Here is a 16,571-nt window from a genome sequence, read left to right as displayed (position 1 = left end):
GAAACTGTCTCCCCTTCCCAATAGCCTAGTGTACTATCAATTTGAATCAGTGTTGTATGCATTTGGGCATGTGTGCAAGGGCACTTTCGGGCCCATCTGTCTTATGTGGGAATAGTATGCCTATGTCTCTTTATGTGTAACCTAACAGTAAAGTTGAAAGTATATGATGCACAGTTGCTTAGGTCTTAGCGTATAGGTCTCTAAGGGGCTGTGTGTGAAGCTGTGGAGATACTTAGGGCTGTTGTGTGGAAAGGTGCCTGAAAGTGAGAAAGACTACCGGCTGCCCAAGGTAGGGGGGATGATTGACAGCAGACAGCCCCGCCCCTTTCCCCTCCATTCTTTCCTCTCCTGCTGCATGGAACTATCTCCTGAGTGCTGCAAGTTGTAACGGGCACCGCTGAGCCTGTTTCCCTTTGGAGCACTTCTTATCTAGAAGCTGTGTTTAGTTTCTTCCAAACTAGGCTACTTCGTCCACCTACTCTGTTCTGAGTAAGGAAACAGCCTCCAAGCATCAGCAGAGCCCAGATGAGCCCGGGCCGCGGAGCCGCTTAGCAGTCTCCCGGGACCCAGCTCCGGAGGAGCCGCAAGCATGCACCCTGGGTGAGCTGTTGCTGCCCCGAGCTCCCCTCCTCTTTCTTACTTCGGGTTACTTTGCCAGGCCGGGACTATACTGGTACTTCTGTCACTGCAGAGAAATTGGGAGCAGGCATCCAAAAGGGTTCGGGGGGCGACAGGCAGACGCACGACCCCGAAGCCTAGAGAGCCCATTACTCACCCTCCCTCCCGTTTCAGGTTGTGGCTGCTCCTGGTTACGTTGTGCCTGACCGAGGAACTGGCAGGAGCGGTGAGTCTCTTCTCACGACCCTTTTCCGTCCCCCTCCTTTGACCCTCTCACCATCCCCATCTCTAGTATTTATGTTAGGGGGTTGCAGAGAGTTTCACCACGAGACGGAGTCCACACCACTCCCCTTTCTAATGGGAGTTAATAAGATTCTTGAGAGGAATAGCACAGTGTCAAGTCAGTGTTTTTGGGACCAAGATATCTTCCAAAACTTCGTAACGGGTTGGGAAAATAAAAGTGGAAGACACAAGATGCACACATTTCTGAGCCTCTTCCCCAGACGACTTAAGATGACTAGCATCAATCTCCACGGCAGAAGAAACATAATTTTCCCTGGTCTTCAAGAACTTGAATTGGCACACTAGTTTGAGAGTGGGAGGAGAGCACAAGGAGTGGAACTTGAAAGTGCCGCAGATGCTATGGAAATGAAACTTAAGTACATGCTTAGAGTCGTTTGACAGTACCAGGTGACAACATCTGGATTCTTTAACTACCTGAATTGAACTGATACCACTAGGTGATGTTCAATTTCTGTCTGATGTGTCCTGTTACTCGTTTCTGCATCACCAGAAAGTTAAAAGATAAAGCTGTTATAATAGAAAAAAAATCAAAGTTAACATTTCATAGGCTGTTTAGATGTCATCTATCAAATCAACTAGGGACTGCAGGTAAAGAAATTTCTGAAGACATTTGGTCAAGAAAAGTTTAATGGGTCCCAGAAAGTAGAGAAATCTCCAGTGGAATTACTAGGATAATTTCACAAAGATGGAGTGACCCAAATAATCAAAGATGCTGCAGTTTTCCAGTTTCACTAGCTACTTAAGCTGGCAGAAATAAAAACTGTTGAGTTTGAATACGAAGTTGTTCAATTGTTGAGTACTATTTCACTGCTGTATTTTTTTAAAAAATTCTTAATGATACCCAAAGCCATTATAGATGAGAGATGAATATATATTCCAAATATTTATCTTGTGGGTTTTGATCATTTTAACTGATTGGCTCTACTTTTTAATATTTTAAATATTTTTAAATACTATTATAGGGCCATACGTAATTCAACCTAATAAATCACCCAATGTGTTTATGAAAAAATGGATTATTTTATCTTGGCATATGATGTCTTTAAGAAAATACCAGAGTGAAGCTATTTTTCTTGTAAAGAGAGGAAGATGCCAGAAAACTTGAATACCAACATCTTGTGACCCCTTAACTCAATATCAGTTCCTATGTAAGTAAATTCTGGACTTCGTAAGCAAAGATATTGATCTAAGACTCTGTGTACTTCTCCATCTTATTCCTTCAATATACAAGTTTAGTTATGTATTACCTTGAGGCTCAATACTACATTAATTGAAAATGCCAAGATTTGATTAGTTAACAATTCATCCAGGAATCTTGCCACTTGTAAAAGTGTCATGCTTGGGCAGAATACCCTCAAGCAAAACTTTTATTTTTAGACTCTGGCTGATTTTATTCAGTGTACTTTTGGGAAAAACACTACAGATCATTCCAGATAGCTGAAGACCACAAACACTGCATCCTGTCACTTAATACCTTTAAAAACCACTTTAATGCTTGCAATTCTTTCAAGTATTGAAATGAGTCTCCAAAATTAAGCACTGCTTTGGTGTATGAGTTTTAGACTCTGTCTCATTGTTTTATGTCACCTGCTATGTCAGTGTGATTGACCATGGTAAGTCTAAAATTGACCTTGAGTTCCACAGATAATACTTTATTTTTTGACTTATTTAAGTACAGAGCCACTTCCTTCACTTGTTGTTTACTTATACAAAATATCTTTGACATTGTAAAGCTACTTTTTTTCAGTTTTGGGGAAAATGACAAATATAAAGACAGTCACAGAATAAGTTATCAGAAGATGACTTTTCTGAAGGGATGTTTTGTTTTTCTTTTACACTCTTTGCACTGGATTCTTATCTATACGGGCTGGTTCTCGTATTCTACACTCAATTCCAGTTTATCCTCATGAGTTTGTGTGTTTTTCACCCTTTGGATTGTTTTAAACATTTAAATTCTCTGTGCCATGTTTGACTAATATTAACGAAAATAGCTATTAAAAATAGATTGGCAGGAACTATGTTGTGTTTTGCTATGAGAAAGTCTCTTTACTGTGAGAATTAAGCTGCCAATAATATTGGCAAGCATTTAAAGATTGGGTCATTTAGGGGCTTTTGGGCTCTTTCTTTTCCCGAGTTTACGAAGCACATCTATATAAAGTAAAGGAAAACTAAATGTTAAAATCCATGTTAAAGAATGAGCTTCCATTAAATTTACTTTAAAGGAGTAATGATCTTCATTCAGGTGAAATATTTGCACAATTTATCTGCATAAAATAGAATCTAGGATCTCAGAACATTCATAATTGTCTTTGGCTGTTAGGCGCCTAACTATCTAAGGGGCTGTGCTAGGCCACGCACAGCATGCAAAGATTTATTTAAACATAGTTCCTAACTCTCTAGGAATTTGCTTTCTCAGACAATGGTAGTCATTATGTTCCTTAGAAGATAGGATGCTTAATGATAAGTTATTATCTACATGTACTTGCATCGTGTTAGAGAAAAGTCTAGAAAGATACAAATCTCACCATCAGCCAATATATCTAGGAAAAAACATATATCCCGAAGTAGTCAGATCCTTATGTTTTCTTCACACTTTGCCCCCTCCAAATGAGCTTTCAGGAAAAGGTCTAATACAATCAAGCATACTTAAAGTCAAAAGCCTAGGGGGATACTTATTTGGGTTGGGAGGAGGGTAAGGAGAGAAAACATTTCTATTGTTCCTTCTGCAGAGAGCATAGGTAAAATGCCTTTAGCTGCACTCAAATCAAGGTCTGATTGAAATATCAACTTCCTTCTTTAAAGTTGTAACATGACCAGGTTGGTCCTTTCTGTTGTGATTTTCAGTCTTATAGTAGTCATCAAAATATAAATATTATGTTAAGGGAGTTCAGCGATGGAGACGATCTCTTCCAGTTCTAAAGACCAAGAGGAATATTTGCATTATCTGGGGCTGTGTCTCTATAAATCCTTAAAGTACTCTTCTACTTTACCTGCTAGCAAATATCCTATATCAGCTAGCTATGAAAAATCACAACATATAATATACGTGTGTGTATGTGTGTATATAAATATATAATATATATATATATCTTGGGATGACTAAGGATACTGATAGAAATGTATGAGTACACTATTAAGTAAATCATCAAATGACTGTAAATAGATAATCCATAGATGATAATATATTTACATTATTTATAGGTGAAATTCAAATATATTTTAAGATAGAGGAGGGGATAATAGATGTTATTATCTAAAGTGTTACTAAAGAAGCAAATATATAACCATTTCAAAAATTGTTTTATTATACATTTTAATGATTGTATTTCAGTGTAATCAGTTTCCATTGTAATCCCATGTATTTTATTGTATACTTCTAAAACTAGCAGGGTGCTGTGGTGTGTGCCTGTAGTCCCAGCTACTTAGGAGGAGGCTGAGGCAGGAAGATTGCTTGAGAACAGAAGTTTGAGGCTGTGACGCACCATCATCGTGCCTGTGAATAGCCACTGTACTCCACCCTGGGCAGCAGAGTGAAACCCTGTCTCAAAAGGAAAAAAAAAATAGTATTCTAAAAAGGAGTCCATAGGCTTCACTAGACTGCCAAAGTATGGCATTAAAAAAGTACCCCTAGTTTGAGAAAATTGGTTTTACAAAAACAGTCATTTTCTAATGTTTGTTCAGGCATGAGGGGAATTGTGTTGACTCTAAGTGCCAACAATCTTTTAATTTTTAAGCATAGTTTGGAGTCTTCAATAAATATGCTCCTATATTCTGTAAGCTCATAATCAAGCCATATGACTGGAGTAAAGTATACTGTTTCCCTTATCTCATTAATAGAAAAAACTGACCTCAATTATTAATATTGGTTTTTATTTGCCTGAATTATATGGATTATTTCATAATTTTACCACAGGTGCAATTATGGTACACCACAGCCTCAAGCAATCCACCTGCCTCAGCCTCCTGAGTAGCTGGGACTATAGGCACACACCACAGCTCCCTGTTAGAATAATCTTAAAAGTATGGCTGGGTGCAGTGGCTCATGCCTGTAATCCCAGCAGTTTGGGAGGCCGAGGTAGGTGGATTGCTTGAGCTCATGAGTTCAAGACCAGCCTAGGCAACATAGTGAAACTCCGTCTCTACAAAAAATACAAAAATTAGCTGGGCATGGTGGTGCACGCCTATAGTCCTATCTACTGGGAGGCTGAGGTGGGAGGATGGCTTGAGCCCAGGAGTTGGAGGTTGCAGGTGAGCTGAGATCATGCCACTGCACTACAGCCTGAGCAATAGAGCTAGACCTTGTCAAAAAGAGAAAAAGAAAAGAAAAAGAAAGAAAAAACAGTATACAGTAATATACTTGGAGTATAGACTTGTCTTATACTGTGTAGGTGACAAGACATACACATATAAAAAGAACATCGTGGGATAACATCAGGCTATATTAAACTATCAAGTCCTTTATAGCTGCCTGAATGTCCCAGTGAGGCAGATCATAGGGCTTTTACTTGTTTTAAAGTCTAATTAAATGTAAATAGAAGACCTGATAAGCATGCTCAAGGGAAAATAGTAATGGGAAAATTAGCTAAGAGCAATTATCAACTCTCTTTCTTTAATCTATCCCTTTCCTAGGGTTTCTATTTTTCTTCTATAAACAATATTGAATTCTCCTCCATTATAACAATGAATTTAAACAAAATCACTTCATTTACTTTAATAACTCTAACCTCTTCAATTGCATTACCCCCAAGTTCCTGGGTATTGTCTAGTCTTCATCACCAACCACTTACCCTTCAACCTATTATAGTCTCAACTGAGTCTACTCCAGGCAAACAGCCCTCTTTCAAGCTACTAATGGCTGCCTAATTACCAAACCCAATGGCTTATTTGCAGTCCCCATTCTATCTGACTTCACTGTGTTATCTGACATTTCCCAGTTACTCTGATACTTCTTTATCCCCTTGTTTTTTTTTTTAATTTTGTTTTGTTTTGTTTTTTTGTTTTTTTGTTTGAGACAGAGTCTCACTATGTCACCCAGGCTGGAGTGCAGTGGCACAGTCTTGGCTCACTGCAACCTCCGCCTCCCAGGTTCAAGTGATTCTCCTGCCTCAGTCTCCCGAGTAGCTGGGACTACAGGTGCCCGCCATCACACCCGGCTAATTTTTGTATTTTGAGTAGAGACGGGGTTTCACCGTGTTAGCCAGGCTGGTCTTGAACTCCTGACCTCAGGTGATCCACCCGCCTCGGCCTCCCAAAGTGCTGGGATTACAGGCGTGAGCCACCGCACCCGGCCTCCTCTTGTTTTTTAAGACATTATACCTCACTAGGGAGCTAGTAATAATCCTGAAATAAATAATCCCGAATCCCATAATTCTAAATGTTGAAATCCTGAAAGATCAAAATCCCAAAAATATTCTGGAAAAAGTAATTTTAAAAATTATTTAAAAGATATTTACTTACATTTTTAAAAGGATAGTTGTTTGAGAAACATAAAACACAACAGAACATTCCAAAGGTCACTTTACATAATAAAATAGACAATAATAACATACATAGTTTTGTAAGGATAAACACTTAGTATATACTAGTGACAGTCACACTTGTATGACAGTTATAAGTAGTTGAACTGTATTCACAAAGAAATAGGTCAAAAGGAAAATGTATAAAGACATATCACTATGGTTGGTAATTGTGCGCATCCAGCTTTATAACTGTAGTCATCTGAAATACCTTGATGAACAACAAAAGTCTTTTGACAAGATAGATAAAAAACCACCATAGGTGACCACCGTATATGCAGTCATCCAAAGAGCCAAGATCTTGAGAAATTTTATCTTTCACAAATGCGGGTGTACAAAAAGACATCTCTTCATTCACTGAGGAGGTTTTCACATTTTTACATACACACACAATGCTTACACAGAGAGTCAACATTGTGATAATACACGTTCATGGAATCAAATTTCTGATGTCCAACGCAACAGAAGAAAAGTCTGCCCCAGCTCTCAGAGAGAGACCAATTTGCCTTCTCTGTTTGTTCTCTCCCAGCCTCTAGCCTATGGGATGGTGCCAGCCCACATTGAGGGCAGATCTTCCCTAGCTTGTCCACTGGGACTCATACATGAATCTCCTTTGGAAACACCCTCACAGACACACCCAAAATAATACATTACCGGGTTTCTAGGTATTCCTTAATCCAGTCCAATTGAACCTAAAATTAAGTCCGCAAGTCTACCCCTTGTCAACTTGGCACCCGTTATGCATCTCCTTAAACCATACTTAATTTCTAAATAAAGACAATAACAAGGAAGTAGTTCCACTTCACATGATGCAATTAACATGGCACAACTATCCCATCTGCAACCAAAAACACACTTCCCCGGAATTCAGTTTTCAGGATTTCAACATTCGGGATTTTAATCTTTCAGTATTGTGATTTTCAGGATTTTAGATGTTAAAGATTTTAGACTCTAGGGATTTAGACTTTAGGGATTTTGATCTTTGGGATTTCAACATTTGGGATTATAGCATTCAGGATTGTGTCTTTTGGGATTATGACACAAACTTGCCTCACTAGTTCTCCTTATACTTCTCTGATCTTTTTATTTATGCTATTAATTCAACAAATATTTATTGAGCAACAGCTATATTCCATATAGTATGCCAGGCCCTAGTGACACAGTGGTGAACAAGTTAGCCATGAACTTTGCTCTTATGGAATTTATAATCTTTATCAGTCTCTTGTCCTAAAATGGTGGATTTTTTCCAAAACTTAATTCTTTACTGTCTTCTTGCCTCAATGGTTTTAACTATGCCTCCTATATAGTGATGATTATCAAATTTATATCCCCAGCCAAGACATCTCTTTTGAGCTCTAAATCTATGTTTCCATTTGCCTACTAACCCCTTGTACCTGTCTCTCAATTAGTTGATATATACAAAACACTTAAAACAGTGCCTGGAGTTTAGTATAGGCACTCAGCCAAAGCCAGCTATTATTTTTATTGCCCCAAATACAGTATAGTTAAAGGTGAAATTGTTTTCTTCTCCTTCCCATGACACTCCAACCAGCTGTGATCTTTTTTATTTTTGTTAAATGTCATCACCATCCACCAAGTTTCAGCAAGAAGCTACAGAAGCAGCCATCAGCTTTCATTATTTCCAAAATTCTCACCAAGTTTTGATAATTTTACCAAAAATCTGTAGAATCTGGCTTTTCCATTCATATTCTGTTGGCTTCAAACTTCATACATCAGTAGCCTCCTGACTGGTTTTTCTACCTCCTGACTCCATCCTTATCTCTACATTGCCATTAGAGTTATTTTACTAACAACAAACCCAATTATGTTATCTTCTGATTTAATGCCTTTATTGGTTTCTTCTTTCTTCCAGGATAAAATGCATACTACTTGGTTTGGCACATTTAAGGGCTTTCATTTTCTGACCCAACTACTTTTCTAGCCTCATGTCTGTGTGTTTCTTCCTATCAGTCCTTCTTTCCAAACTCATGGTGTATATTACACTTCATTCAGACTGAACTTCTCACCATTCCCAAACCACTTTATGTTCTTTCACATCTCTTTGCCCCTGGATATGCAGTCCCTCTCTCTGGAATATCCTTCTGTATTGTTTCTACCTTCTTTTCTATCTAATGAACTCCTACTCAATCCTTAATACCCAGACCAAATATAATTTTTTCTATGAAACAGTTCCAGACCTCTTCAGAATGAATTTGTTCTTCCTTCTCCTGTGCTTCCAAGGAGCTTTGGGCCTCTTTGGTAGCACATCCATGTGGTGGTAAGATTCCTATGTTTATATGACTACGTTACATTCTTCATCCTTGTACTTAGGATGTCCAGGATACTGCCAGGCTGAGCATAGGTGATCAAGAGATGACTTTCAAATGAGTAAACATCTCCTAATGGCTCGCAACAAACTGCCTTCTCCCTGTCTATCTTTAAAATTACTAATGTTAACTCCAATAACAATTGAATTGATGGAAAAATATCAACCCTGTTCAATAGTATGATGTTTAAGAGAAAGCACTCTAGAATCAGACTTTTGTCTAAATGTTGCCTCTGCCCTCTGACACTTCCTAGCTGTGTGACTTAGAGTAACTCGTTTTACCTTTCTGAGATTTAATTTTCTTTTTTCTTTTTGAGTGTTCAATGAAATTTTTATTGAGATAATTGTAGATTCACATGCAGTTGTAAAAAATAGTACGGAGAGATCCTATGTATGCTTATCCAGTTTTCCCCTAGTTGTAATACTATAATATAATATCACAACCCAGATACTGACATTGATAACATTCACTGATCTTATTTCATTTTCCTCGTACTCATTTGTATGTGTGTATTTTGTTCTATACAATGTCCTCACAGGTGTAGGTTGGGATTTCCATTGCCACAGTCAAGATACCAAAGTCAACAAGGATCCCTCATGCTGTCCTTTTATAACCACATCCATATTCCTCCTCCAACAACATATATTAAGTTTTGACAAATGTATACAGTTTTATAACTGTCTCCACAATTGTAATAAAAACATTTATTTCCCAGAAAGTTCCCTTACACTCTCTGCAGTCAATTCCCTCCTCCTCATTCTGCACGCTAGGCAACCACTGACCTGCTTCCTATTATTGTAGTTTTGCCTTTTCTAGAATTTCATGTAAATGTAATCAGCATAGCACTTTTGAGATTTATCCATGTTGTTATAAGTATCAGTAGTTCATTCCTTTTATTGCTGAGTAATAAAAGGAATGGATATATCACATGTTAATTCTCTCTTCATCAGTCCATAGACTTTTAAGTTCTTTACAGTTCTTAATTATCATGAGCAAAGCTATGAATATTCAAGTCCTCATGTGAACATGTTTTCATTTCTCTTGGGTAGGTATCCAGGAGTATGATTGCTATATGGTAAGCACATATTTCATTTTGGATAGTTTCTAAGTCTATAGCTTCATATTCACTGATTTTTCCTTCTTCAGAGTCTAATCTGATATTAACACCACCTGTGTGTTTTTTTTTTAATTTCAGATATTATATTTTTCTTTTCTAGAAATTCCTTTTGGATTTTAAATTTTACAAACTTCCATTCTTCTCCTCATCCTGGTCACATTTTCCTCTACCTTCCTGAACCCATGAATCTTTTTTTTTTTTAAGTTTTATTTTAGGTTCGGGGGTCATATGTGCAGATTTGTTACATAGGTAAACTCGTGTCACAGGAGTTTGTTGTACAGATTATTTCATCACCCCAGTACTAAGCCTAGTACCCAATAATTATTTTTTTCTGACCCTCTTCCTCCAAGGTTTAATTTTCTCATCAGCAGAAAAGGGATGATGATATTATACTTTGTTCTTGAGGTATTATTGTGGATGCTGTATGTGAACATGCCATGCACCAGGTAGGTGCTAAATTCCTCTCCCATCTTTTCCCCCCAGTATCCTCAGAGACTTAAAAATCATTTCCCAATTTTGGCAATTGATGTTTGATAAGATGAGAGAAAGGGAGATGTCAGAGAAGGCTCTCTCATTTGTAGATTTTATGTCTAGAACAAACTTGTCCAACTTGTGGCCCAAGGGCCGCATATGGCCCAGGACGGCTTTGAATGCGGCCTAACACAAATTGGTAAACTTTCTTAAAACATTACGAGATATATTTGCTTTTTTTTTTTTTTTTAGCTCATTAGCTATTGTTAGTATTGCTGTATTTTATTTGTGGCCCAAGACAATGCTTTTTCTTCCAATGAGGCCCAGGAAAGCCAAAAGATTGGACATCCCTGGGGACAATGGCCATATTTCTCAGTTGTCCCCCTCATCTCTTTATCCCAATTTTACCACCATAATAGTAACATATGTTTTCAAGTCTTTCAAGTTTACAAAGCACTTTATCATATATTATTTTGTTAGCTGCTCAAGACAGCCCTGTGAGGGACAAATATTCTCATCCCAGAGAGATTAACTGATTTATCTAAGGTCACAAACCCAACAAATGGCAGAGTTAAAGCCCACTCTACTGTGCTATCTCTTTAATTTAAGTTTTTTATCATCTCTTATCTGGACTCCCTACAGCAGACCTAACTGTTCCAGTTTCAGACTGATATCCATCCTCTCTGAAAGCAAAGAGCTTATTCTAAAACACAAATTGATCATGCCACTCTAACATTTGTGGAAGCTCCCTACACCCATGGAGTATCTGATCTGGCCCTGCCTACCCATCCAATTCCATCTCCTGTCTTGTCCTCATGTAGCTGATGTTTAGGTCACAGTTATACTTGTGATGTTGTCTTAACAGGACGTGCATATTCACTCCTTCTGCTTCTCCTGCTTTTTTCATCCTCTGTCTTGCCTTCCTCCTGTCTCTACAGATGGACATATTGTTCTTCTCTTAGGAAGTTAAGTTAGTATTTTTCTGAAGTCTCCTCTTCTTTTGTCTTTCTGTTTCTCACTGTTTTTTCTTCCCTTCAACTAATATTTATTTAGTGACTACTATGTGCCAGGCATTGTTGTCAACCCCATTGTGGGAAGGACTATGTCAAGTACTAAGCCACTGTAGCCAGAGCACAGGGAAGGGGAAGAGGAAAGAGAGAGGTAGAACTTTGTGAGATGTGGATGGAGGATAGGAAAGAGACCTGCTCTGCACTCTTACTTGCTCCGTAACTCCTCAGAGCATTTACCTAACACCTGTACTACCGTATATCTCTCTATGTGGGGTGTAATTGACATTATAGTTATTGCCGGCCACTTATTTTGTGTCCAGTTCTCTAACAAACCCTTTATACATGGAGGACTCACTCCTGCAGCATATATCTGGTCCTTCCACATTTATCAAATGTAGGCAAGCCATGAGGCATGTGTCTATTCTCAAGCCTTTTGGGGGTTCCGTATTTAATTCTGGATGTCCATTTCCTGAATTTTTCCCCTTCTATTTCTTTATGAAGTGGTTAAAAAATTAAAAGCTGTAACTTTAAAGCCAAATATCCCCAGGTTCAAACACAAACTCCACTATTAACTACGGCCTTAGGACAAATCATTAAATATATTATTAACTGTAAAATTATTACTATTGCAGTTATTATTTTCCCCTCATTCATTGTGATTGCCTCTCTACTAGAAATGGGTAGTGAGGCCACTTGGGTGACAATTTAGGAAAAAAAAGTTGCTTAATTATTTGTTGAATTTGTTTTTCAACTGTCCTAGGGGAAAAACAGTTAGAATTGTTATTTTACTTGTTCCAGTTTCCCCAAAGCCACTTCTACCTCTGCTGCCCTACCTTTGTGATTTCCTGTAGAGACCTGCTTCCCAACTAAAGATTATGCCCAAAGACACCGCCCCAGGCATCTTTGAAGTCCCAGTTCCCCTTTGTCTAACAACAATAAGGCTAGTTTGCCATTATCTTTCAGTCTGGTTTGCTTGTATTGAGGGGGAGTTGGTGTTATTCAGTGGAAAATTTCCTGGTCATAAAGCTCTACAACATTTACCTCAGAGAGACCAAGCTTTCCCAGAATTGTCTGGCACCTCTGGCTCTGAGGCTGAATTGGTCTTTTGGGAGACTGATTTTTCTCTTGCGGAGGGAATTAATGTTAGTTATATTTTTCCTTGCTCTGTACAACTTTGAGTGACCATTTTTCCGTACCCAAGGGAAGAGGATTGGCAAAGAAAATTTAAAATGCCTAGATTTCTAAACTCTGTGAGTGTAGCAGATCCCTTAAGGACTGGAACAAACCTTAGATGTATGAGATTTATACTGTCTTTTAGATATGATTAAGTTGCATAAATACCGTCTAGCACCTAGCATGCAACTAGATATCCAGAACATGCTCATAGATACTGATGTTGAGGTTGCTGTTGATAATGAAGAAAAATGGGACACTCTATTAGAACATTTTTCAAAATTTACGACAGTAGACCCCTTTTCCCCCAAACTAAATCTCATATGCCCTCCCCAGAAATATCAATGTATTTATTAACAATTCAAATTTTTAACAGTAATTTATAAAGTCAGTAAGAAGGAAGAGCTTGAAATGAACATAAACATCTGAAATTGAGAGCTACAGAAGTCTCTGTGTGTGTGTGTGTGTGTGTGTTGTGCTGTAGCCCAGGCTGGAGTGCAGTGGCGCGATCTCGGCTCACTGCAACCTCTGCCTCTCGGGTTCAAGCTCTTCTCCTGCCTCAGCCTCCCGAGTAGCTGGTACTACAGGCACCCGTCACCACGCCCGGCTAATTTTTTGTATTTTTAGTAGAGACAGGGTTGCACCTTGTTAGCCAGGATGGTCTCGATCTCCTGACCTCGTGATCCATCCCCCCTTAGCCTCCCAAAGTGCAGAGATTACAGGCATGAGCCACCACGCCTGGCCTGAGAGCTATAGAAGTCTTAATCTCCAGTTTATTTCTGTTTATTTTATACAATGTTGAGAAAATCCTGATGTAATAGTGAACATCATGGGGTGAGGGCTTTTTTATCTTGCTATCTCAGGATGCTCTGCAGTTAAACAGAAATAGCAAGAAAACCTATATTTCCAGGTCTGCACACATAATTCACGCTCTCTTTGTCTCTCTCCTCTCTCTCCTCTCTGTCTCTCTGTCTCTCTGTCTCTCTCACACACACACACACACACACACACACACATACAGTTAACTGGGCAGCACCCATTAATACAATCAGTGTTGGTTTCCAGTGTGTTAATGTTTGGTATGTAACCCATTTGAATGGTGCATGCTTTGTTTTATAACAGTTTTTAAATATGTTATTTATTTATTTATTTATTTTACTTATGGATTTTTTGAGACAGGGTCTCACTCTGTCACCCAGGCTGGAGTGCAGTGGTGTGATCACCACTCATTGTAACCTCAACCTCCCCAGCTCAAGCGATCCTCCTGCCTCAGCCCCCAGAGTGGCTGGGACTACAGGTGTGGTCCCCCATGCCCTGCTAATTTTTGTATGTTTTGTAGAGATGGGGTTTTCACTTTGTAGGCTCGTCTCAAACTCTGGGCAAAAGCGATCTGCCCACCTTGGCCTCCTAAAGTTCTGGGATTACAGGTGTGAGCCACCCCATATGGCCTAAAATATGTTTTTTTAAATGAAATTAAAATCTGATATTGTGGAACTGCCAAAATTTCAAACAGCACAATTTCAGTTACTTCCACAATTTCAATACACTATATCGTATGGTAATCAGTCATTAAACTCCATAAGACAGAATAAAATGCTACAGAAGGTGTAAGAAGGGAGAGGTCAATATGGATTGTAGTTAGGGAAGGCGTCACAGAAGTATGATTTTTGCTGGGTCTTAAAGAAATAGTAGAAAATGAGTAATTAATATCTATATTATATATTCTAGATTTTCCAGGACATCCTTGATTTTATGTTTTCTTCTAAAGAAAACTTCTAGAAAAACAAGTAAATACACAAATATATTTGTATTTATCTGGATTGATGACTTATCTTTGCTTTCAAAATGCAGTCCTATTAAATATTGGAGGGACGGGCTGATCAGAAAGCATAAATTAAAACATGTAGGAGGAATCAGAGTGCTGCCACCCCATACAGAATCTTTGAGGATATTAGAAAAAGGCACTCCTTCCTCTAGGCAGTCATAGTTCTGTGCCATGCCACACTCATTGGTAAGCAATGAGCAGGCTGGACTTCTGCCCCCATTTGCCCCATCAATCGGGTTTTCTTTTGCAGTGAACCCTATGGAGAATCATACACTACAGTTCTAGCAGGGATGAACATGGTTGAGTGGAGGGCAGTGAGAAGAGCTAGAGCACAGGATGATTATTATGGAGTAAAGGGAAACGACCGTGGACAGTTGGAACAGGGTCAGGCTATGGAGACCTTAACCTCAAGGCAGAGGGAAGAATTGGCTTTGATTGGGGATGTGGGTGTTGTTACAACTTCTTGAACAGGGGAAAGATAAAAGTGGTTAAGAGGGAAGAAACTAAAAGCAAAGACTGTGTTTAAAGGAAAGCCTTTATTATAAAAAGATAGATTGTAGACTCTTGGTAAGTATATCTATGTTAGATATATAGGATACAGGGAGTTATATGTACAAAAAATTATCCTGCATTAAGAACAATGAGCAAAAGACCTTTGATCATGTCAATATTTCCCCCAAATAGCAATCAGTGCTTTGTAGGTGTCAGAAGTCAGAAGTGTGTGCGTTTAATAATCATGTTATTAATAATGAGAGTTTCCATTTGGAGAGATGTTACTGTAAGTGAGGTGCTGGAACCAGAATGTTAGATCGAGGTTTAAAACTGTTCTTTCTTTGCCATTCCTAGCTGTTTCTACTTGAGGAAGTCATCTTAACTTTTTTGTGTTCCACTGTTACATTTGTGAAATAATGGGATTTACTTCATAGAGTTATTGAGATGCTTAAATGAGATAATGCACATAACACTCTTAGCATTACTCTTGGCACTCAGCAAGTGTTAATTAAATCTTATTTGCTATTATTATTGTTGATGTTAGGGTTATTGTTAAGAACTTGATGCCAACCATTTGATTTCTGTCCATTGGAAGCATGTTTCTCACATTTAACTGGTCAATTGCCAAATCTAGTTCTCACAGTACACCACATCACATAACATTTTGCCTTGTAAATTTTCTATGTGTTTATTGCCATTTGTTTAAGCATTCCCTCAAAGGAAACTTAGAAGACAAGATTTGAAACTGACATAGTGGGTATCAAATTTAGTAAGATTTTCAGTTTTGTTGTCTGAAGAATTAAAGAAATCGCAAACTAAAGGCAAAAATATCATTTTCTCAGTTTTATATCTTAGTGAAGTGATGAGACTCTTCCAACAGTATATTCTGTGTCAGGGAGTTTGCAGCTACAATCCTTAAACTTCCAAATTCTTCTGTTTTTCTGTCCTGCCAAATCCCTCTACTGCACCCCAACCTAGGACTACTGGAAGAATGGAAGGCACAATGGTCATGTTAGAAGAGACCTGTAGCTTTCCCTGTTTTGATGTCCAGCACCTGTTTTGAGCCCTCAGCCTAAACTTTCCAGTCCTTGAAACCATGAAAGTAGGTTGAGGCTCCCATTCAACCTAACGGCTAGGATAGCTAAAGGTGCTGAGATTGCTCCTTCTTTGTCCATGGACTTTTAGTTTTCAGAGTATAAGTCAGCAGGGAGAAGATTTTTGACATAAAACATTGCATTTTAGAGTCAGATTGGTGGCAGTTCCTTTCTGTATTTCAAAGGATCTCTCTATACATTTCTATGTGTATATTCCTCTGGAAGTTTGGTTGTGCCCTCCTGAATTCCTTTGAGAGTATGTGTTCATTTATGGATTTTTGTTTGTCAATTTGTTTTCCTTTTAGTGCTGTCTCTTACTGTCTTTGTAACATTTTGAAACAGTTTCAAAATTACAGAATAGTTTCAAGTATAGTACAAATTTTTATTTCCTTTTTCTTTCTTTTTAGACAGAGTCCTGCTCTATTGCCCAGGCTGGAGTGAAGTGGCATAATCATAGCTCATTGCAGCCTGGAACTCCTGGGCTCAAGCGATCCATTCACCTCAGCCTCCCATATGGCTGGGACTACAGGCATGCACCACCATGTCCAGCTAATTTTTTAAAAATTTTTTGTAGAAACAAGGTCTGCCCAAGCTGGGAACTCCTGGGCTCAAGTGATCCTCCCAT

General features: G+C 38.5%; 1 protein-coding gene across 2 annotated transcripts in view; it reads left to right on the top strand.

The window, feature by feature from the left end:
- The first annotated feature begins 344 nt into the window (after positions 1-344).
- COL4A6 (collagen type IV alpha 6 chain) overlaps positions 345-16,571 on the top strand; it is a 283,270-nt gene continuing 267,043 nt past the window's right edge. For both annotated transcript variants that reach the window (XM_003819690.4, XM_003819688.4), the window contains exons 1-2: positions 345-600; positions 793-844. In XM_003819690.4, the coding sequence (XP_003819738.1) occupies positions 590-600; positions 793-844 (63 nt within the window). In that variant the 5' untranslated portion in view covers positions 345-589. The remainder of the gene's footprint in view (positions 601-792; positions 845-16,571) is intronic.

The sequence above is a fragment of the Pan paniscus genome, chromosome X, assembly GCF_029289425.2.
Source record: "Pan paniscus chromosome X, NHGRI_mPanPan1-v2.0_pri, whole genome shotgun sequence".
NCBI classification, from domain to species: Eukaryota; Metazoa; Chordata; class Mammalia; order Primates; family Hominidae; genus Pan; species Pan paniscus.
Note: the sequence above shows the minus strand (reverse complement) of the source record. Positions and strands in the feature narration are given on the sequence as shown.